The sequence below is a fragment of the Aegilops tauschii genome, chromosome 3 (genome assembly GCF_002575655.3).
Source record: "Aegilops tauschii subsp. strangulata cultivar AL8/78 chromosome 3, Aet v6.0, whole genome shotgun sequence".
NCBI classification, from domain to species: domain Eukaryota; kingdom Viridiplantae; phylum Streptophyta; class Magnoliopsida; order Poales; family Poaceae; genus Aegilops; species Aegilops tauschii.
Genome location: NC_053037.3, coordinates 347,325,084 through 347,348,584, shown reverse-complemented (window position 1 = coordinate 347,348,584; position 23,501 = coordinate 347,325,084). Strand labels below are relative to the sequence as shown.

At 51.3% G+C, this 23,501-nt stretch overlaps 1 protein-coding gene and 1 long non-coding RNA gene across 2 annotated transcripts; both read left to right on the top strand.

Moving 5' to 3' along the window:
* Nucleotides 1-13,318: 13,318 nt before the first annotated feature.
* Nucleotides 13,319-15,059, top strand: LOC109781562 (uncharacterized). Its single transcript, XR_002237328.4, has 3 exons — nucleotides 13,319-13,443; nucleotides 13,539-13,592; nucleotides 14,819-15,059. It is a non-coding gene; the product is annotated as an uncharacterized lncRNA (long non-coding RNA).
* A 1,769-nt stretch (nucleotides 15,060-16,828) lies between these two features.
* LOC141042942 (uncharacterized) lies at nucleotides 16,829-22,708 on the top strand. The gene is made up of 6 exons (XM_073511851.1): nucleotides 16,829-16,863; nucleotides 16,935-16,981; nucleotides 17,033-17,094; nucleotides 21,171-21,255; nucleotides 21,403-21,669; nucleotides 21,764-22,708. The coding sequence occupies exons 1-6, from the start codon at nucleotides 16,829-16,831 to the stop codon at nucleotides 22,102-22,104; spliced, it is 837 nt and encodes a 278-aa protein (XP_073367952.1). The 3' UTR covers nucleotides 22,105-22,708.
* Nucleotides 22,709-23,501: the final 793 nt, after the last annotated feature.

Genomic DNA, 23,501 nt, shown 5'->3' with positions numbered 1-23,501 from the left:
CGACTACATCCACCGCGTTGTGATAACGCTTCCGCTGTCGGTCTACGAGGGTACGTGGACAACACTCTCCCCTCTCGTTGCTATGCATCACCATGATCTTGCGTGTGCGTAGGAATTTTTTTGAAATTACTACGTTCCCCAACAGTGGCATCCGAGCCTGGTTTTATGCGTTGATGCTATGCACGAGTAGAACACAAGTGAGTTGTGGGCGATATAAGTCATACTGCTTACCAGCATGTCATACTTTGGTTCAGCGGTATTGTGAGATGAAGCGGCTCGGACCGACATTACGCGTACGCTTACGCGAGACTGGTTTCACCGTTGCGAGCACTCGTTGCTTAAAGGTGACCGGCGGGTGTCTGTCTCTCTCACTTTAGTTGAACCGAGTGTGGCTACGCCCGGTCCTTGCGAAGGTTAAAAAGAGCACCAACTTGACAAACTATCGTTGTGGTTTTGATGCGTAGGTAAGAACGGTTCTTGCTAAGCCCGTAGCAGCCACGTAAAACATGCAACAACAAAGTAGAGGACGTCTAACTTGTTTTTGCAGGGCATGTTGTGATGTGATATGGTCAAGACATGATGTGATATAATGTGTTGTATGAGATGATCATGTTTTGTAACCGAGTTATCGGCAACTGGCAGGAGCCATATGGTTGTCGCTTTATTGTATGAGATGCAATCGCCATGTAATAGTTTTACTTTATCACTAAGCGGTAGCGATAGTCGTAAAAGCAATAAGTTGGCGAGACGACAACGATACTACGATGCAGATCAAGGTGTCGAGCCGGTGATGATGGTGATCATGACGGTGCTTCGGAGATGGAGATCACGAGCACGGTGCTTCGGAGATGGAGATCACAAGCACAAGATGATGATGGCCATATCATATCACTTATATTGATTGCATGTGATGTTAATCCTTTATGCATCTTATCTTGCTTTGATTGACGGTAGCATTATAAGATGATCTCTCACTAAAATTTCAAGATAAAAGTGTTCTCCCTGAGTATGCACCATTGCAAAAGTTCTTCGTGCTGAGACACCACGTGTTAATCGGGTGTGATAGGCTCTACATTCAAATACAACGGGTGCAAAACAGTTGCACACGCAGAATACTCAGGTTAAACTTGACGAGCCTAGCATATACAGATATGGCCTCGGAACACAGAGACCGAAAGGTCGAGCGTGAATCATATAGTAGATATGATCAACATAGTGATGTTCACCATTGAAACTACTCCATCTCACGTGTTAATCGGACATGGTTTAGTTGCTTTGGATCACGTAATCACTTAGATGATTAGAGGGATGTCTATCTAAGTGGGAGTTCTTAAGTAATATGATTAATTGAACTTAAATTTATCATGAACTTAGTACCTGATAGTATCTTGCTTGTCTATGTTAATTGTAGATAAATGGCCCGTGCTGTTGTTCCGTTGAATTTTAATGCGTTCCTTGAGAAAGCTAAGTTGAAAGATGATGGTAGCAATTACACGGACTGGGTCCGTAACTTGAGGATTATCCTCATTGCTGCACAGAAGAATTACGTCCTGGAAGCACCGCTAGGTGCCAGGCCTCCTGCAAGAGCTACGCCAGAAGTTATGAACGTCTGGCAGAGCAAAGCTGATGACTACTCAATAGTTCAGTGTGCCATGCTTTACGGCTTAGAACCGGGACTTCAACGATGTTTTGAACGTCATGGAGCATGAGATGTTCCAGGAGTTGAAGTTAATATTTCAAGCAAATGCCCGGATTGAGAGATATGAAGTCTCCAATAAGTTCTATAGCTCCAAGATGGAAGAGAATAGTTCTGTCAGTGAGCATATACTCAGAATGTCTGGGTATAATAATCACTTGATTCAACTGGGAGTTCAACTTCCGGATGATTGCGTCATTGACAGAATTCTTCAATCACTGCCACCAAGCTACAAGAGCTTCGTGATGAACTATAACATGCAAGGGATGGATAAGACAATTCCCGAGCTCTTCGCAATGCTAAAGGCAGCGGAGGTAGAAATCAAAAAGGAGCATCAAGTGTTGATGGTCAGTAAAACCACTAGTTTCAAGAAAAAGGGCAAAGGGAGAAGAAAGGGAACTTCAAGAAGAACAACAAGCAAGTTGCTGTTCAGGAGAAGAAACCCAAGTCTGGACCTAAGCCTGAAACTGAGTGCTTCTACTGTAAGCAGACTGGTCACTGGAAGCGGAACTGCCCCAAGTATTTGGCGGATAAGAAGGATGGCAAGGTTAACAAAGGTATATGTGATATACATGTTATTGATGTGTACCTTACTAATACTCGCAGTAGCACCTGGGTATTTGATACTGGTTCTGTTGCTAATATTTGCAACTCGAAACAGGGGCTACGGATTAAGCGAAGATTGGCTAAGGACGAGGTGACGATGCGCGTGGGAAATGGTTCCAAAGTCGATGTGATCGCCGTCGGCACGCTACCTCTACATCTACCTTCGGGATTAGTTTTAGACCTAAATAATAATTATTTGGTGCCAGCGTTGAGCATGAACATTATATCTAGATCTGGTTTAATGCGAGACGGTTATTCATTTAAATCAGAGAATAATGGTTGTTCTATTTATATGAATAATATCTTTTATGGTCATGCACCCTTGAAGAGTGGTCTATTTTTAATGAATCTCGATAGTAGTGATACACATATTCATAATGTCGAAGCCAAAAGATGCAGAGTTAATAATGACAGTGCAACTTATTTGTGGCACTGCCGTTTAGGTCATATCGGTGTAAAGCGCATGAAGAAACTCCATACTGATGGAATTTTGGAACCACTTGAATTTGAATCACTTGGTACTTGCGAACCGTGCCTCATGGGCAAGATGACCAAAACACCGTTCTCCGGAACTATGGAGAGAGCAACATATTTGTTGGAAATCATACATACAGATGTATGTGGTCCGATGAATATTGAGGCTCGAGGCGGATATCGTTATTTTCTCACCTTCACAGATGATTTGAGCAGATATGGGTATATCTACTTAATGAAACATAAGCCTGAAACATTTGAAAAGTTCAAAGAATTTCAGAGTGAAGTTGAAAATCATCGTAACAAGAAAATAAAATTCCTACGATCTGATCGTGGAGGAGAATATTTGAGTTACGAGTTTGGTCTACATTTGAAACAATGCGGAATAGTTTCGCAACTCACGCCACCCGGAACACCACAGCGTAATGGTGTGTCCGAACGTCGTAATCGTACTTTATTAGATATGGTGCGATCTATGATGTCTCTTACTGATTTACCGCTATCGTTTTGGGGATATGCTTTAGAGACGGCTGCATTCACTCTAAATAGGACACCATCAAAATCCGTTGAGACGACGCCTTATGAACTATGGTTTGGCAAGAAACCAAAGTTGTCCTATCTTAAAGTTTGGGGTTGCGATGCTTATGTGAAGAAACTTCAACCTGATAAGCTCGAACCTAAATCGGAGAAATGTGTCTTCATAGGATACCCAAAAGAAACTGCTGGGTATACCTTCTATCACTGATCCAAAGGCAAGATATTCGTTGCTAGGAATGGATCCTTTCTAGAGAAGGAGTTTCTCTCGAAAGATGTGAGTGGGAGGAAAGTAGAACTTGATGAGGTAACTGTACCTGCTCCCTTATTGGAAAGTAGATCATCGCAGAAATCAGTTTCTGCGACACCTACACCAAGTAGTGAGGAAGTTAATGATAATGATCATGAAACTTTAGATCAAGTTATTACTGAACCTCGTAGGTCAACTAGATCAAGATCCACACCAGAGTGGTACGGTAATCCTGTTCTGGAGGTCATGTTACTAGACCATGACGAACCTACGAACTATGAAGAAGCGATGGTGAGCCCAGATTCCGCAAAATGGCTTGAAGCCATGAAATCCGAGATGGGATCCATGTATGAGAACAAAGTATGGACTTTGGTTGACTTGCCCGATGGTCGGCAAGCCATTGAAAATAAATGGATCTTTAAGAAGAAGACTGACGCTGATGGTAATGTTAGTGTCTATAAAGCTCGACTTGTTGCGAAAGGTTTTCGACAAGTTCAAGGGATTGACTACGATGAGACCTTCTCACCCGTAGCGATGCTTAAGTCTGTCCGAATCATGTTAGCAATTGCCGCATTTTATGATTATGAAATTTGGCAAATGGATGTCAAAACTGCATTCCTGAATGGATTTCTGGAAGAAGAGTTGTATATGATGCAACCGGAAGGTTTTGTCGATCCAAAGGGAGCTAACAAAGTGTGCAAGCTCTAGCGATCCATTTATGGACTGGTGCAAGCCTAGCCTCTCGGAGTTGGAATAAACGCTTTGATAGTGTGATCAAAGCATTTGGTTTTATACAGACTTTTCGAGAAGCCTGTATTTACAAGAAAGTGAGTGGGAGCTCGATAGCATTTCTGATATTATATGTGGATGACATATTACTGATTGGAAATGATACAGAATTTCTGGATAGCATAAAGGGATACTTGAATAAGAGTTTTTCAATGAAAGACCTCGGTGAAGCTGCATATATATTAGGCATTAAGATCTATAGAGATAGATCAAGACGCTTAATTGGACTTTCACAAAGCACATACCTTGACAAAGATTTGAAGAAGTTCAAAATGGATCAAGCAAAGAAAGGGTTCTTGCCTGTACTACAAGGTGTGAGATTGAGTAAGACTCAATGCCCGACCACTGCAGAAGATAGAGAGAAGATGAAAGATGTTCCCTATGCTTCAGCCATAGGCTCTATCATGTATGCAATGCTGTGTACCAGACCTGATGTGTCCCTTGCTATAAGTTTAGCAGGGAGGTACCAAAGTAATCCAGGAGTGGATCACTGGACAGCGGTCAAAAACATCCTGAAATACCTGAAAAGGACTAAGGATATGTTTCTCGTTTATGGAGGTGACAAAGAGCTCATCGTAAGGGGTTACGTTGATGCAAGCTTTGACACTGATCCGGACGATTCGAAATCGCAAACCGGATACGTATTTACATTGAACGGTGGAGCTGTCAGTTGGTGCAGTTCTAAGCAAAGTGTCTTGGCGGGATCTACGTGTGAAGCGGAATACATAGCTGCTTCGGAAGCAGCAAATGAAGGAGTTCATATCCGATCTAGGTGTCATACCTAGTACATCGAGACCAATGAAAATCTTTTGTGACAATACTGGTGCAATTGCCTTAGCAAAGGAATCCAGATTTCACAAGAGAACCAAGCACATCAGAAGACGCTTCAATTCCATCCGGGATTTAGTCCAGGTGGGAGACATAGAAATTTGCAAGATACATACGGATCTGAATGTTGCAGACCCGTTGACTAAGCCTCTTCCACGAGCAAAACATGATCAGCACCAAGACTCCATGGGTGTAAGGATCATTACTATGTAATCTAGATTATTGACTCTAGTGCAAGTGGGAGACTGAAGGAAATATGCCCTAGAGGCAATAATAAAGTATTATATATTTCCTTATATCATGATAAATGTTTATTATTCATGCTAGAATTGTATTAACCGGAAACATAATACATGTGTGAATACATAGACAAACAGAGTGTCACTAGTATGCCTCTACTTGACTAGCTCGTTAATCAAAGATGGTTATGTTTTCTAGCCATAGACATGAGGTGTCATTTGATTAATGGGATCACCTCATTAGGAGAATGACGTGATTGACTTGACCCATTTCGTTAGCTTAGCACCCGATCGTTTAGTATGTTGCTATTGCTTTCTTCATGACTTATACATGTTCCTATGACTATGAGATTATGCAACTCCCGTTTACCGGAGGAACACTTTGTGTGCTACCAAACGTCACAACGTAACTGGGTGATTATAAAGGTGCTCTACAGGTGTCTCCAAAGGTACTTGTTGGGTTGGCGTATTTCGAGATTAGGATTTGTCACTCCGATTGTCGGAGAGGTATCTCTGGGCCCACTCGGTAATGCACATCACTATAAGCCTTGCAAGCATTGTGACTAATGAGTTAGTTGCGGGATGATGTATTACGGAACGAGTAAAGATACTTGCCGGTAACGAGATTGAACTAGGTATCGAGATACCGACGATCGAATCTCGGGCAAGTAACATACCGATGGCAAAGGGAACAACGTATGTTGTTATGCGGTCTGACCGATAAAGATCTTCGTAGAATATGTGGGAGCCAATATGGGCATCCAGGTCCCGCTATTGGTTATTGACCGGAGAGGTGTCTCGGTCATGTCTACATAGTTCTCAAACCCACAGGGTCCGCACGCTTAAAGTTACGATGACAGTTATATTATGAGTTTATATGTTTTGATGTACCGAAGGTTGTTCGGAGTCCCAGATGTGATCACAGACATGACGAGGAGTCTCGAAATGGTCGAGACATAAATATTGATATATTGGACGACTATATTCGGACACTGGAAGTGTTCCGGAGAAGTTTCGGATTAAACCGGAGTGCCGGAGGGTTACCGGACCCCCCCGGGGAAGCATGTGGCCTTAGTGGGCCTCGAGGGGAGAGAGAGGGCAGCAGCCAGGAGGTGGCGCGCCCCCTCCCAGGAGGAGTCCTAGTTGGACTAGGAGAGGGGGGGCAGCCCCCTTTCCCTCTCCCTCTCCCTCTATTTCCTTCCCCCCTTCTTTTCCTAGTAGGACTAGGAAAGGGGAGTCCTACTCCTACTAGGAGGAGGACTCCCCCCTCTCTCATTGGCGCGCCAAGGGCAGCCGGCCTCCCCCTTGCTCCTTTATATACGGGGGCAGGGTGGCACCTCTCTACACACTTGATATACGATATTTTAGCCGTGTGCCGTGCCCCCCTCCACCATATTACACCTCGATAATACCGTCGCGGAGTTTAGGCGAAGCCCTGCGTCGGTGGGACATCCTCATAGTCACCACGCCGTCGTGCTGACGAAACTCTCCCTCAACACTCGGCTGGATCGGAGTTCGAGGGACGTCATCGAGCTGAACGTGTGTAGAACTTGGAGGTGCCGTACGTTCGGTACTTGATCGGTCGGATCGTGAAGACGTTCGACTACATCAACCGTGTTGTGATAACGCTTCCGCTGTTGGTCTACGAGGGTACGTGGACAACACTCTCCCCTCTTGTTGCTATGCATCACCATGATCTTGCGTGTGCGTAGGATTTTTTTTGAAATTACTACGTTCCCCAACAAGGAGGACCACCCTCGCCGCACCACCGCGGTAGAGTGTTTGCCGTTGTTAGTCTCCCCAACAATTCGCAACCTGAAGGTCACAAAGATGTTAGTGGATGGCGGGGCCGGGTTGAATTGATTTCCCCAGCAGTCACTAACAAGCTTCAGATAGGAGAGGAAGAGCTGGAGGTTACCGGCACGTTTCAAGGAGTCAATCTCGACAGGAGCCATCCCAAGGGAAAGATTACATTGTCGGTGACGTTCGGGGGAGAGCTTAACTATAGGATTGAGAAAATTGCATTTGATGTGGTTGAGCTCCCACTGCCGTACAATGGGATTCTGGGATGAGCGGCCTTGGCCAAGTTCATGGCAGCATCCCACTATGCTTACAACACTTTGAAAATGCCCGAGCCGTTGGGAGTCATCACCATCCCATCTGATGGGAAGGATGTGATTATCTGTGTGGATAGGATGTATCGGGATGCCGTCGCAACAGAGGCTGTAGCAGCAACGGTCCCCGGCAAGGAAAGCAAAGGAAAGAATAGGGACTGTAGGACCTCTGGCAAAGATTCCAGGAAGCGTGTCCCCTCCGAGTGCACGGCACCCGTTGACGATGTGCCGAAGTGTTCCAACAGCAAGAGATCCAAGGTTGCAGCACCCCAAGTGAAGAAGGTCCCGGTAGGTCTGGCTGGTGTTGATGGTACTTTCACCATCAGCGCCACCCTCGACGACAAATAGGAAAGCGCACTCGTTGCCTTCCCGCGGGCGAATATTGATGTGTTTGCCTGGCAACCATCTGATATCCCCGGTGTTCCCAGGGAGGTAATCGAGCACCACCTTGCTGTTTGCCCACATGCCCGACCCGTCAAGCAGAAAGTTAGGAAGCAAGCCTTGGAGCGACAGCAGTTCATTGTCGAGGAGATCAAGAAGTTAGAAGCAGCTGGATTGGTCAGAGGAGTATTGCACCCTACATGGTTGGCCAACCCAGTGGTAGTTTGGAAGGCGAATGGGAAATGGAGGCTTTGCATTGATTTCACAGATCTCAATAAGGCTTGCCCAAATGACCCGTTCCCCCTGCCGCTCATTGATTAGATTGTGGATTCCACTTCAGCTTGTGATCTGTTCTCCTTTTTGGATGCTTACTCCGGATATCACCAGATCTTCATGTCCAAAGAGGATGAGGAGAAAACATCATTCACCACTCCGTGTGGTACATACTCTTTTGTCCGCATGCCTTTCGGATTGAAGAGTGTCGGGTCTACTTTTGCAAGAGCAGTCCAGATCGGTTTTGAGCCACAGCTACACAGAAACATAGAAGCCTATATGGATGACATTGTGGTCAAGACCAAGGATAAGGCCACCCTTATCCAGGATTTGGAGGAGACATTTGCTAATTTGCGCAAGATCAACTTGAAGCTCAACCCGGAGAAGTGCGTCTTCGATGTTCCCTCCGGCAAGCTACTTGGATTCTTCGTGTCCCACCGGGGCATTGAAGCCAACCCCGACAAGATCAAGGCCATTGAGCAGATCCAAGCGCCAAGGATAGTCAAGGATGTAAGGCACTGGATGGGATGCGTTGCCGCGCTAAGCAGGTTCATCTCCAAATCCGCCGAGCGTTCCCTGCCGTTCTTCAAAATTTTGAAGAAGGCCGATGAAATGGACCCCAGAAGCAGAAACAACCTTGCAAGAGTTGAAGGCCTAGCTGTCATCTGCGCCCACCTTGGTTGCGCCCAAACCCTGAGAGCCGTTGTTGCTCTACTTGGCGGCAACCAACCAAGTGGTCAGTGCAGCTTTGGTAGCACAGCGGGAGGCAGAAGATGCGGAAAGTGGCCAGATCACGGCAGAGTCAGCAGAGGAGCAGGACAGCAGTGAGCATGACAACGAGGGCAGCCCCAAGGACGCGGCAAGGAAGAAAGTGGTACAACGCCCGGTTTACTTCGTCAGCTCCTTGTTACAAGGAGCTAGGTCGAGGTACTCTAGTGTGCATAAGTTGATCTTTGGCCTCATCATGGCCTCAAGGAAACTGCGCCACTACTTCCAAGCCCATGAGATCACGGTTGTTACTCGTTTTCCGTTGCAGACGATACTCCGAAACCCTGAGGCTACTGGTAGAATAGTGGAGTGGGCTTTGGAGTTATCCAGCTTTGGTTTGAAGTTTGAGAGCACTTCAACCATTCAGAGCAGGGCGTTGGCAGAGTTTATTGCAGAATGGACGCCAACCCCTGATGAAGAGGCAACAGAAACAGCTCTCCCCTGCAAGGAATCACCCCAAGAATGGATTATGTATTTTGATGGTGCTTTTTCCCTACAAGGTGCAGGAGCTGGCGTGCTTCTCGTTGCCCCTCTGGGGAGCACCTGAAGTACATCATCCAAATGCACTTTGCACGGGAAGAAGCCACCAACAATACAGCTGAGTATGAAGGGCTCCTTGCCGGGCACAGGATTGCGGCAGAATTGGGAATCAAGAAGCTGATCATTCGAGGAGATTCACAGTTAGTAGTGAGACAAGTCAACAAGGATTACCAAAGCCCATTGATGAAAGCATACGTTGAGGAAGTAAGGAGGTTGCAGGAGCGCTTCGACGGGTTGCAAACAGAGCACATACCCCGTGCGGAAAACAGCATAGCTGATCACATGTCAAAGTGTGCTGCGCAGAAGCTTCCTGTGGAACCAGGAACTTTTGTTCTCCACCTCTCTCAACCCTCCATATCACCAACCACAATGGCTCGAAAAACGAGAAAGTTGGACTATGGTAAGCTGCCGGCAGAGACCCTGCCGGAAACAACTCCTCACAGCCTGCCGGACCACCCCCTCTAGCCGGGCCTATGGACACCGCGTACAAGGCTGGTGCTCCCGCAGCCGAGGTGCCGCTAGTCCTCGTTGCTGAGCCTCAGGCTCCAACTTGGGCAAGGCACATCGTCCGCTTTCTCCAAACCGGAGAACTCCCCGGCGACCCAGATGAAGCTGAGAAAGTAGCCCGGAGGGCCAGTATGTATCAGTTTGTCGATGACACTCTGTACAGAAGGAGGCCCAACGGTGTGAAATTGAAGTGTGTCTGCCGGGAGGACAGAAAGGAACTGTCGGCTGAGATTCACAGAGGATTGTGCGGCTCACACATTGGATCAAGGGCATTAGTTGGGAAAGCATTCCGGCAAGGATTCTATTGGCCCACAGCCCTCCAAGACGCAGTTTAGCTCGTCATGACATGTGAAGCCTGTCAGTTCCATTCCAAGAAAACACACCTGCCTACCCAAGCTCTTCAGACAATCCCTTTATCATGGCCATTTTCGGTCTGGGGCTCGATATCCTCGGCCCCTTCCCCCGAGCAATCGGGGGCTTTGAATTCTTGTTCGTCGCCATCGACAAGTTTAGAAAGTGGCCGGAAGTGACTGCCGTGAGGAAGGTGACTGCTCAGTCAACTATCAAGTTCTTGAAAGAATTGGTGTGTCGTTTCGGGGTTCCGGGAAGGATCATCACTAACAATGGCACCCAATTCACGAGCCACGCCTTCATGCAATATGTTCAAACCCTCAGATGCAAGATCTCATTTGCCTCTGTGGCACACCCCCGAAGCAATGGACAAGCTGAGAGGGCGAACGCTGAAGTGCTTCGTGGACTCAAGACAAGGACTTTCGATGCGCTTCAGAAGCATGGCAGGCGGTGGATCGAGGAGCTGCCGGTAATTCTCTGGTCCCTCAGAACGACACCTAATCGAGCTACCGTGCAGACTCCCTTCTCCCTGGTCTACGGGGCAGAAGCAATTATCCCCACAGAACTCATTTACGAGTCTCCTCGGGTGCTTGCCTACGATGAAGTAGCGCAAGATCAGCACTAGCGTGATGACGATGTGCTACTCGAGGAGAACCGTCTCCGGGACGCTACGCGTGCTGCACGCTATCAGCAAGCCCTGCGTCGCTATGACAGCCGGCAAAGGGTACACACAAGTTATCACCGAAGTGGGAAGGCCCTTACCGGGTAGTACGAGTCTCCAGACCTGGCGCAGTCCGTCTGGAGACCGGAGATGGCACACCATTGCAAAACTCATGGAACATTGAGCATCTTCGCAAGTTCTACCCGTAAGGCGCAGAGGCTGCCGGGCCCTGCCCGGCAGCCACCCAATGTACATGGCATTGCCGAAGTTGCATGTAACCCCTTGTACAAGCCGGGGCGATGATCCCGTGCAAGAGAAAATAAAGAAGAGCTGTAGGGCGGCCCAACTAAGATTGCATGCATGCACCAGCACACCCAGATCATTGCATAAGCACTTCATGAGCATCTGCATATGCATATAGATAGGATTGCATCCTGCATTCATTCTCATCTACATGGAGTTGCAGGTTCTTGCCGTGAACTTGGCTTCGACAAAGGACAAGAATATTGCACGGCACGACGATCCTCGGTAGACCAAACAGATGAGTTCACCTCTTGTCCATTAGTATTCTGTAAAGCTACAACTGTGCATGAGAAAACCTCGTCTCTCTCTCTCTTTGAAACTTAGGTGCTCCCATCCATGACTCGAACGTTGCTTCGGTCAGGGTGGTCGCCGTGGCCTTTGGGAAAAAGGAGTTGGCGGGGGGATGGCCCCTCTGTCTGTTCCCCGGCAGACGTACTTCTCCGGCAGACAAAGAGGGTGCCGGCAGGATATCCTGCCGGGAAAACTTGTTTATTCTATTAAAGAGGCACTTCGCCTCTGCATGGACATACACATGCACGGGTTCCTGGCAGGATTCATCCTTTTCATTCATATGCAGCTACAAGTACAAGCATTACAGAATACAAAGATGGACTCGAGAGATTACATATTTGAATTAAAATTTGGCGATTGCCTACAAGTTTAAGATTGAAAAAAGATAAGTGCCCCGTTACGCCTTTGCCCATGTCCATCCCTTGCAGGAAGAGATCAAGGGGGCCGGAGGCGGGCACCGCTGGGATTCGGCGCCTCCCCAGGATCAGGACAACACTGCTCCCCTGCAAGGAGGAAGAAACCGGAGGGCAGGCATGGATGCTGACGCTGTCGGAGGACTAGATGGGATGCACGGAGTCACCGGCAAACACGACTCGTCGAAACGGTCGTCCCCGTTCTTGACGCCTCGTGGGTTGCCGCTGCCGTCCGCATCACTACCACCCGAAGACCTCAGCGCGGCCACCACGCCGGACACCATGCTCCCTATACTCTTCCACAGTGAGCATGGTCGTCCCAGGAGCCTTGGCGTTTGAAGTTACCGCACGCCTTGAAGACGCGTGAGAAAACAAGAAGCCTCCCAGATCGACAGGGTGACCACACCCCAGAAGAGCTAGGTCCGCCCCCGTTAGCGGTGAATAACTCCTACGACTCCTCCCCGACGCCAGCCGAAGAAGTAGAACGAGGAGCGGTCGGCTACCAGGCGCCATGCTCGCCTCAAGCCGCGGCATGGTGCCAACCGCGTCCCCTCTCACTAAGGTCAAGGCTACGGGAGACACGGCGACAGATACGCCGGGATTGCCGCTCCCGGCCCCAACGCCGCGTCGCCCGAACCTTCCTCTCAGATCCGAGGGAGATCCCAAGCAGAAGCCCGGGGGCTGACCCTGAGCCCTTCTCTCCAGCATCACCAAAAGAAGCAGGGACCAGAAAAGAAGGAGAGGGATGCAGAGGTGGATGACTCCGCCTTCCTCCACCCCTCCTTTAATAGGAAGGCCGGGGAAGGGGACTGCTCCATCAATGGGCAACCACCGCTCTCCTCCGCCAATCCAAGACAGGCGGGCCCTCTTCAAGGTACTCGCTCACGACACGCGCCTCTGTTACCTACCCCGCGCTATGCATGCGGCATACGTGGCCAAGGATAAGAGCGCGTTGTGGGAAGAGTAATTTGGCGGTTTCTACCCCATGCGTTAAAGTCATTCACGGGTCATCACTGCCGCGGCCCCACAACTGTTGGCTTTACACCACGCGCAGGGAAATTGGAAACCATCCCGGAATCAAGACTACTGAAGCAGCAACGAAAAAACTCAAGGGGCCAACTCCTTCGGCAGCCCTGCCTGTGCACTTATTAGGCCCTACCCCGACGACGCTCGGCAGCACATTCGGGGCAGGCTCGGGGGCTTCTGTCGGTCCAAGGGCTTAAAGTATTTAGTTGTACAAATTGAAATTACACATAATCCCCTGACTGCAAGTTTTACTTGTGACTTTGATGCTTCGTAGGTGCTTAAAAGTATTTAGGTGGGTGGTCCGACATCGCTGCGTCCAGCAGTCCAACACCGCTGCCGGAGGCCGTTCACTGTCGCAATGCCTACTTTCACCCGCGCCTCCTTCCCAGTCATCGTGAGGTACACCCTGCTCGAAATCTCTCTTCACCATCTCCCGACGGTGAAGATCTCCGTGCCTCATGTTTGAACTGACATTTTATTTTGAATTGAACTAGTGCTGCTTTGATTCAGACCTGATGGAAGAAGGCAGAACCTCTCTCTCGTACGCAGTAATATTGCTCTCTCATCTCTCATCTCGTAGGCAGTAATATTGCTCTCTCATCTCTCATCTCGTAGGCAGTAATATTTTGATGAATGTGTTACAAAACAAATGTCGTGTTGACATTCAGTAGCTTTGTGAGAGTAGCACAGAGAAACGTTGTTGTGTTGTGGATGACAAAGAACACATGTGACAGCAAGTCCAGGTATTACTACATGGGGAGTACAAAATTACTTTTACTGAGAGATCACTTGAATCCTTGATAGCTACTAGCCATATGAACTTAACCCAGAAAAAATGTGCGAAAAAGAAACATTTTGTACTACCATTAGTCATCGATGGCGTGTAATGTTATATTTTCTTGCTTCCCTAGCGTTGAATTAGAACAACATTTTCAAGCGTTGCATTAGCTCATTACTTATCTCTTGTACTGTTAATTTTATTTTCAAAACCGAACTTGTACTGGGTACATGAGTTCCGAGAGTAGCTTCTCTTTCACAAATTTTACATAATCAAGCATTCTTGATGTGCTGCCTTTCTTCCAGATATATAGATTCAGTTTTGAATCCGATTCTCAAATCAGACAATCATAATTCTATTGCCAGTTCTGAAACAAAGAAATGTTTGCGTAACAGTCCCATAAACAGCACCAAAACGAATCCCCATCCTTGGTAACTTGCTGGCTTTGATCTTCCAGGGCAGCATGAATGATCAGTACTCCCTTTAATCAATGTGTGCTCATCGACAAAAATCAGCAGAATTGGTACTATGAACTTCTGTGCTGGTCGGTCTCGTGTGTTACTTTAATGTTGGACTCAGGAATTTGGCATTAAAATGAAATCATACACAAGCTGAAACATAGAGGTCGCAGCTTCTGTTTGTAGTTTGAACTTAGGCTCGTCTCTCTCCCTCTGTCGTACTTCAATCGTTCTTTGCCATGATGTTGAATCAAGTAACTGTGCGTGCCTTGCAGCAGTAATGTTTATTTGGTGCAGAAAGCTCACAAAAAAAAAACATCTCGATTAATTAGCATTTTGGAAGTGCATGCTTTGTCAATTAACTGTTGAGTGCATCTATCTTTCCCCTGCAATATGTATAGTGTGGTGTAGTCAGTATGCTGAAGATGAAGTTTCTTGTCGAACTTTTCCAGTTAATATACATGGTACTTGGTCATATATTTCACATGTACTTACATCATTGTTAAGCATCTTTCCATCTAAACTTCCATTCCTACAGGTGAAGAATACACAGCAGGATCTGCCCCAGCAAACCACATGTCACCGGAGGCGCTCTGCCTCTCCTATGCACCCCCTGCTTCCATCTCCCTCCACCGCCGCCCTCCCTTACCCCTCCGCAGTTCTTGGCACCACGGCTGTTGCCCCGCACTGGATCGATGCGCCGCTATCGCTCTGCCGCCGCATACAGAGAGTTCAACGCCGCAACCCCGTCCGTTCAATCTCGCCGCCATGGGCGTGCCCCACTCCAACTCCCTCGCATGTGCTTCCGTGGTGAAACAGTGCAACAAGGAACCGTGGGGGGGGGGGGGGGGGGGGGGGGGGGGGGGGGTCGAGGACGTCCAGCTCGGCAGTCCAACTCGGCATGATTCACGTCATCGTTGGCCCCATGTTCGCTGGCAAGGCCACCGCGCTTCTCCGCCAGCACCAGCAGGTACTCACCCCCGTCCCATCTCTTGCTTACTGCTTCATTTCGCGTTGCTAAAAACAAAAAACAAGCAAGTTCAAATTGAAAATAATGAGAAGCTAGATGTTTAAAAAAATCAGAAGTTATTTTAGTGAGTCTATTGAAAATTAGCTCACGTTTTAGTGAATCAGAAGTGGTTTGTACTTTTTTGCTTGGTGCGTGTTCTTGAGCAGTTCAAAACATGTACTTGTTCCGTGGTTTCCTATAACACTTGTTAGATTGCTCTCCAAAAAAAAGTCATGTATTCGTGAATTTGCTACTGGTGTAGCAGCCCTGTATGTATTTTATCATCAGTTCATAAAGAAAAGCTGAAACAGTGCAGTGTGCGTGTTAAAAAAATAAATCAGTTTTATATTGTATGATAGTTTTCACTTCATAGAAAATTTCTAACAGTTCGGCCAAAATAAAGTTTGCATAGTTCATACTCGAGAGGCAGTAATGTTCAATGACAGAAAAATATCAGTTCAAATATATATGCAGGAGGTTGAGAGCCAAAAAACTGATTTTTTATGTGTTTAATTTTTCAGCTGTAAGATAGAAATTTTTCTCTCTTGTCTATCTTGGTTCCCAGGAAAATTGGGTTGGGAGTCGACAAGCCGGGCAAAATGTGTTGCTACTTCTACAATATCAAAGATGATGAGATTCTGGTCTTGCTCGTCGAGGACCCAATCACAGGGCAGTCTGTCGCTGCTGCAATGCATTAGGAAAAGTTCAAGTTTCCTATTAGATTTAGTTCTATTGGAAAAGGGCCGCCCTCACCGCGCTTATCCCCGTCACCGGAGGGCCGGCGTGCAGGGGTTGGGCCACAGCCGACAGTTCCGGTCATCCCTTGCCACTGCTCAATCTTCTCGCCTAACCCCCTTCCTCCCCGATCTGCTACTGATGTACCCCAACTACCACTGGAGCTTCGGGGAGCACTCCTCCGTCCAAGTTGAGCATTGGGCGCCGTCTGAGTAGAGCACTACACCCCGTCCAAGTTCCCATCTAATGTTGAACGTTAAATTTTGTCATGTTGAAATAATATAGCGCTGAGCACCCTACAATTTTTTTTTGCTTGAGCGCTGAGCAAACAGTGGAGCCTGGAGGAGTCACGGGGTCGAGGACCTCTTGCTCAACAGTACAACTTGTTTTGTGCCCGGTCGCTCAAGGAGCTGAGTGCAGGCCGCAGTAAGTACATGATTACTAATATTAGGATATGTATGTGGTCCCAGTAAGTACATGAGTATTAATTAGCAAGTTTGGTTGCTTCTGAAAACTGTAAAATGTCAGCTTGTACTGATGCATTCCCACAATGTGTCGTGTGTTTTCAGGAAAAAAACATTTGTCGGGTTTTTGACGGCCAAATATTATTGATATGGAGATGAATAACTATGCGGATGTGCTCCTGTTGTTTTTCTGGAGAAAACAAGATGCCATGTTTACACATCCATATTTAATTTTGGAAGGTTCACACATCCATATTAGAGAGATTCATTGGACATAATTTTGTAAGGTCAGAAAAAGCAATTGCTCAGTACATCACAGCAACTCTTCGATGCAAAAAGGATGGCTCTTCTCAAGTCAGCAGCTAACCAAACTGGGTAAGTTTTCATAAATTCATTCTAGTGTCAAACGTTGGTGAGATTCTAATTAAGACTTTTGTCCATTCCAGCAACTTCAGGGTAGCTCAGTCAAATATGGCAGCTGTGTTGTCGGGTGGTAGGTGCGACATATGCCAACGGGTGGCTTATCATTGTGGGAGCCAGTAAGACATCGCCGGTGCCTGGAAACGGGATGAGGCAAAGACATGCACGCCGGCGAATCTTACCCAGGTTCGGGGCTCTTCGTGGAGATAACACCCCTAGTCCTGCTTTGCGGGGTCTCCACATGATCACTAAATCAACATAAGTAGCTATAAGTGGCTCTTTGAGCTGTTCGGCTAGAGGAAGAAGAAGGGCAAGGCTAGTTTTTCTTTTCTCTTTATGTGGTGTCTAAAACTCTAAGAGATCAACCCTTTGCATGGGTGTCCTGGGAGGTTTATATAGGCCTACCCCTCAAGGGCACAATGGTAATCCGGCTAGATGCGGGCCCTAGCCGTCAGTGCCTGTATTCGCCGGCTTCTCCGCCGACCGCTGGGCCCGCCGACTGGTGGGTCTCTCGCCGGCTGCCGGCCTCTTGACCGACAGGCCGGCCCCACCGCCTGGTCGGTGGCTGGTTACGGTAGCCTCGCCCCTGATGATGAGGGCTTTGTCGAGGTAAGCATGGCTACAGTGCCGCCGCCTGGCGGGCTCTCACTGTAGCCTTACCTCGTCTTGTCTCCTTAATGATGCACATACTTCGAGGGAGGGGGTGGCCGGCTATTGGGAGCCGGCTAAGCCCCAGGCCGACTGGTGGACACTTGGCCGTCTTCGAGCATCTCTCTGGCTGAAGGGGCCCGCCGCCCGCGGGCCGTGCTGGTGCCTGTCGTGGGTGGCGTCATGGTCAACATGGCAACGGTGCCGCGCCGGACGGGGGATGGCCGACCCGTACGGCGCACTGTGGCCATGCGTGCTCCGGGATTCGAGGGTGGCAGGCTGTACTGTGGCCACGCCCCGTCTCATCACCGTTATGAGGGTGCAATCTTGGTCGGCTTCTGGGAGTCGGTCATCTTGTGGCCGGCTTCTGGGAGTCGGCACCCTTGGGGCCGGCTTCCTGAAGTCGGCCATCTTATGGTTCTCTTCGGGAAGGTTTTTAGGGTCGGGTCGCCGTCCAGGAGTCGGCTCGTGAGATAGCCGGCCAGGGAAAGGCGGCCCTGTGCATTGGATGCTTGAAGGCTCGATCGGCCTGATAATTTTTCAAAGAGCCAGGGGGAGTCGGCTAGGCTACCCGTGGCCATTTACTCCGACAGTAGTCCCCGAAGCTAGTTGGGCTTCGAGGCTGAGAGGAGGACGAGAAGCTTGGTCAGCTTCCTATCTTGAAGAGCCAGCAGCTAGGAGCCGGCTTCGGTTGGGTGCGCCGTTTTGGGGAGATTTTGAAGTCTGAAGGCGGGAGCCAGCTGGTGCGCACGCCGGGTTGCGGGCCGGCTGCTTGCCGCCCGCGCGCCATGTCGCACCCTCCGGCTGAAAAAATCCTGCCAGCCCACGCGCGCGATGAGACGCCGCCGCAGGCCGGGGCCCACCACTCGCTCGCCTAGGCCCAGGCGCGGATTTTCTGTGGCCCAAAGCGGGTCGCTCGCCTTCCGAAGGAAGTTCCTGCACGTCGTTAGGGCGCAATAATCGCGGGACGTGGGGGAGTGGGCGCAGTTAATCCCACGTTCCCCCACGCCTCGCCTCCTCGGCTTCGTCGCACGAGGCTATAAGTAGGGGGAGGAGGGGGAGCGGCAGACGCTCGCACGCTCACCCTCGCTCCGCCATTTTCTTCTTCTCCTTCTCCGTTGCAGCAGCCCTTCGCCGCCGCGCCGTCCCTCTAGTCTTCGCACTACCCCGCAGCTTCGCCGCCGCGGGGCCGTGGTTTCGCCGTCGCCGCGCCCTTTCTCGTCAGCTTCTTGCCGTCATGCAGCACGGCGGAGACTGGGACGGCTCCAACGTCCACGCGGACCACATCGACTTCCTCCGCAAGACGCGGCGGTTGCCCGGCGAGGACCAAGTGCGGGTCCGTTTTGCGTCGAAGAAGGAGATCACGCTGGCGCCGGAGGAAGGCGAGCGGGTAATCTTCCGCTCGCATTTCCTGCGCGGCCTTGGCCTGCCCGCGAGCGCCTTCTTCCATTCCTTCCTTGAATTCTACCAGCTCCAGCCGCACCACCTCACTTCAAACACGGTGGTGCTACTATCCGCCTTCGTCACTCTGTGCGAGGGCTTTCTTGGCGTTCTTCCCACCCTCGAGCTCTGGGGGAATTCTTCCAATCCAAGCTCGGCACCCGCATGCAGGGCGTGCCGGCTCAGAGCGGCGCCTTCATCGCGATGCGGAGGCCGGTAGCCGACAACCCCTTCCCTGCCATCACGCTGATCCAGTCGGTGAAGCTCTGGCAGAAATCGTACTTCTAGGTGAAGAACGTCGCCCTGCGAACGTCGCCCCGCAAGGCGACTACGTCAACTTGCCGACTTACGTAGCCGGCCAGCCGGCTGGGAGGCGGCCCCAGTGGTCCTATCGGGCTAGGACGCTGTCGCCGGCTGGAGCCGCCGCCGTCGCCCGACTCCGGGTAATGATCCAGTCGGAGGGCCTGACTGGGTTCGACCTGCTGGCCGCCTTCGTGGTGCGCCGGGTGCTCCCGCTTCAAGGTCGTCCTCATTTGATCTGTCAAATGAGCGGCCAACTCGATCCGAGTCGGATGTGTACCAAGGAGATGCCTCATGACGAGGTAGCTCACATGGTGAACTATCTCGCGAACTGCAAGCTCTCCGAGGAGTGGCAGTTTGGCAAGGAGTCGTACTCCCGTGCCAATCCCCCGCCTATGGTATGCTTTCTTTATCTTCTCTTCTTTACTTTTGTCACCAAGTTTTTCTTGGCCGACTCTGACCAGTCGGCTCGTCTTGGCAGAGCCCTCTTCTTCGACCGGCGGCCGGGTCAGCGGGGGCGGATCGCCAATTTCTTCCCGACCGGGCGGCGCATGACTTGGAGGACCCTGACTTGGGCGCGGCCGCTATGGACGACACCACCGAGGCGGGAGGCGGCGAAGCAGGCAGCTCCGGGCTTGGAGCCAGCTTCGACGACTGGCTGGATGACGACGAGGCAGAAATCGTCCCGCGCCGCCAGCCAGCGTCCGACCATGGCGCGGGTTCATCCGCCGCGCCGCCTGTTTGAGGCGGCGCGTAGAAGCGCCGGGCCGCGTTGGGCTTGTTCGGCAGTCGGCCGAAGAAGCCCAAGAGCGGGGCGGCGGTGACCAGGCGGGATGAGGCGGCCGCGAAGGCGGCCCGCTTCCGGAAGGTGGTGAAGTAGCCGTAAAAGGTTTCAGCGTAAGTGTCGATTCTCTCGCGTATTCCTTCTTCTTTTCTTGTCGATTTCTGAATCCTTGTCTTGACTTATCAAACAGGGCTCCGCTCTTTCTTGAGCGGATCGCTGCCGCCTCCGTGGTTGGATTGGCGGGAGGATCCGGGAGCACCCGCCGCGTGGACCCCCGTGCCGAGCTTCAAGCGGCGACGGAGAGGAACGCGCGGGAGGCGGAGGAGCTGAGGGCGGCCGCCGCCAAGGCGGCGCAGGAGATGGCGGAGGAGTCGGTGAAGGCACAAGCCGACGCAGCGGCAAGGCTCATGCGGAGGCTGCAGCCGTAGAGGCAGCGGCGGGGGCCTTGCTTGTCACCCCCCTGCGCGCCGTGGCGCCCGAGATCCCGGAGCCCCCGCCGGAGGAAGCCGGTGGCGACCTGCCGGGGATGGAGAGGGAGGAGGACGACGTCGTCGTCCGGGAGAGGGAGGCGGCACCGCCGTCGCCGACTGGGCGGACCAAGGCAGTCGGCCTAACGCGCCGCCCGAGCAACCGGCTGGAGGCGAACCGGCTGCCAGGACGGACTTGGTGGTCCGGTCGCCATTGCGCCAGCGCGCGGGAAGGCGGCTTCGGCGCCGGACCCGCAGAAGGCCGCAGGCTCTAGCTCGTCGGCCCAGGATTTGGAGACGGCTAGCGCCAGCTCGGGGTGGACGCCGGGTGGTGGGACGGCCGTGGTGAACGTGGCGGCGCAGGAAGTCCGGAACCGGCTTCAGTCCCAGGCCGCCGTGTTGAGGCAGTACAATCAAGAGTTCCTCGCGACACGGACGGCCATCCGGATGAGTCTTCTCGCTTTTTTGTTTCTTGATCTTGATTTCTTTCGTGGGGCGCGTCAGCGCACCCACTGGGTGTAGTCCCCGAGTTCCGAGTCGGCTGCTGAGCAGGCGGCTTGGAACTTCTTGCTAGACTTCTTTGGCTATCTTGTTTCTTATTCGCTTCTCTATCCGACTCGCAGGACTATCACAACCTCCGCGTGGCTGCCTTCAACTCCCAGGCTCGGGAGCTGACCCAGAAGACCGCTGATCTAACTGAGAGCCGGAGTAAGTGCTTCATCTTTTATCTCACGTGGGGGCGCGTCAGCGCACCCACTGGGTGTAGTCCCCGAGATTTGGGCCGACTTCTGAGCAATCGGGCCGGATCTTTCCTGGCGACTTTTTTCTTATTGCTTTCTTTTTTCTTATCTGCAGGGGCCAATGCCAACCTGAGGGGGCAGTTGGGTGGGGCCCAGACCGCCCTTCGCGCCAAGGAAGCCGAGTTCGAGGCCTTGGCTCAGGAGCGTGACCGCTTGGTCAAGAAGCTGGCCGACCAGGAGGAGAGCCATAAGGCGGCCCTAAAGGTGGCGCAGGACAGCGAGGCCGCACTCCAGGCCGAGTACGAGACCGAGGCGGTGAGCTGGGCTGAGGCAAGGCAGTCGCTGATCAACGGCTACGGCCAGATCGAAGACTTGGTTGACGGTGGGCCGCCTTCTTCTTCGTTCCTTGCTTGTCGTTTGCCATTTGGTCCATTCTCTGACTTTGTGTTTTTTCTCTTTCTTTCTTTCCTGTGCAGAGTACTTTCCTGGTTACTCTACCACTGCCAACCAGGTCATCGAGGCCCACCGCGAGGCACAAAGGCAGGCTGGTGCTGAGATCGCGCCGAATGCTCGTCGGTCGCTTAAGGAGCAGCTTCTGGCGATCCAAGCCCGCCTCCAGCTGGCTCACCGCATGCTCCGCCGTCTTCAGCGCGTTGGGGCGCAAGTGCTGGCCGCCCTCTGGCCCGGCGAGGTGGTTCCCCGTACCCCCAGTCGGATTGTCGACTGGCTGGAGGTAGCGGTCGGCCGCTTCGAGGCCTGGAAGGCTTCTGCAGCTCGGTCAGGCGCCAGGCGGGCGCTGGAGTTCGTCAAAGTCTAGTATCCCGAGCTGAGCTTGGACCAGTTGGCCACCCGGCGGCAGGAGGCCGACGAGGAGTTGGAGGCGGTGCGACCGGATATCATCCAGCGCGCCTCGGCAATCGCCGACTACACCGACACCAGCGCCTTTGCTCCTGAGGTGGATGATAACGGCATTGCTCAGCCGGAGGAGTGGTTCGGGCTGAACCCGGCGGATGGTGAGGACTCGGCGGAGGAGATCGACTCCAGCGACGAGGGCGAAGAGGAGGAGGGAGAGGATGGTGAAGACGCCGTGCCAGACGGTGGAGCAACCAGCCAGCCTCAACTTGATCGTGCCTCCAGCAACGAGGCGCGTGCGAGCGCCGCCTGCAGCCGGTGATGATCAAGCCGAGACTCGCCAGCCGGCCACTCCTCCAGCCGGTACTGCCATCTCCACCGACCAGCCTGGCTCGCCTGTTACGCCCTTAGCCTGATCCGCCGCCTTTGCTTTCCTGTTTATTGCTCTTCGAACAATATTTTGTTAAGTTTGCGTAGTTCCACCCACTGGGGGTGTATTCAAACTATATTGACTGCCGGCCTGTTGAAGGCCTTTTGTGTAAATATAATCATGCAAGTGTTTGGCTTCCCATTGTTCTTGCTTTTCATCCTTTGGATGTTTCCTTTGCCGCCCTCCCTTGGTCGCCGCCTTCCCAGCCGGACAGCTGCTCTGCAGTCTGTGGCTGGAGAAGTGCTTGGCCGGTTGGGAGGGCAAGTACTCTAGCTTTCTTGGATTGTAGCAAAGTGAATGGGAAGCTGGCCAGCCGGCTGTTCTGACAGCCGGTAGGCGTGGTGGGAGGTCGGCTTGTGTTATATAGGTTCGTTAGTCCTTAGCCGTTTTTCGTGTGGGCATCCTTTCCTGCCTTTGGCTCTTGCCAGTCGGACAGTCGGTTCTTCGAGCTGCGACTTTCAATAAGAGAGGGCTCGGGTGCCAGCACACTACTTGTCTGACTGCAGGTAGAACTTTAATATAACTCAAGGCGGCGAGTCCCCGGGCCGACTGGTCGAACCCGGTGCCGGACAGAAAATCAAATGTAATAGTACATTCATAGGTATGACACTCGTCATTCATAGATAAAAGAGGGTAGTCCCCGAGTGCGCCTCGGGGGGCCCGTTGTCTTGTACTTAATACAAAAGGTAGCGTGGTATATACTGCTTTTAACTATAAAATCTTCTCAGGAGATTGGCGTTCTATGGTCGTTCCGACTCCTTGCCGGAATCATCCCTCTTGCGTGCCTTCGGCTTCTGTGCGTCGATCAGGTAGTAGGAGTCGTTGCCTAGGGCCTTGCTGATGATGAAGGGGCCTTCCCAAGGGGCCGAGAGTTTGTGCTGGCCGGCTGTTCGCTGGATCAGCCGGAGCACAAGATCGCCTTCTTGGAAGGA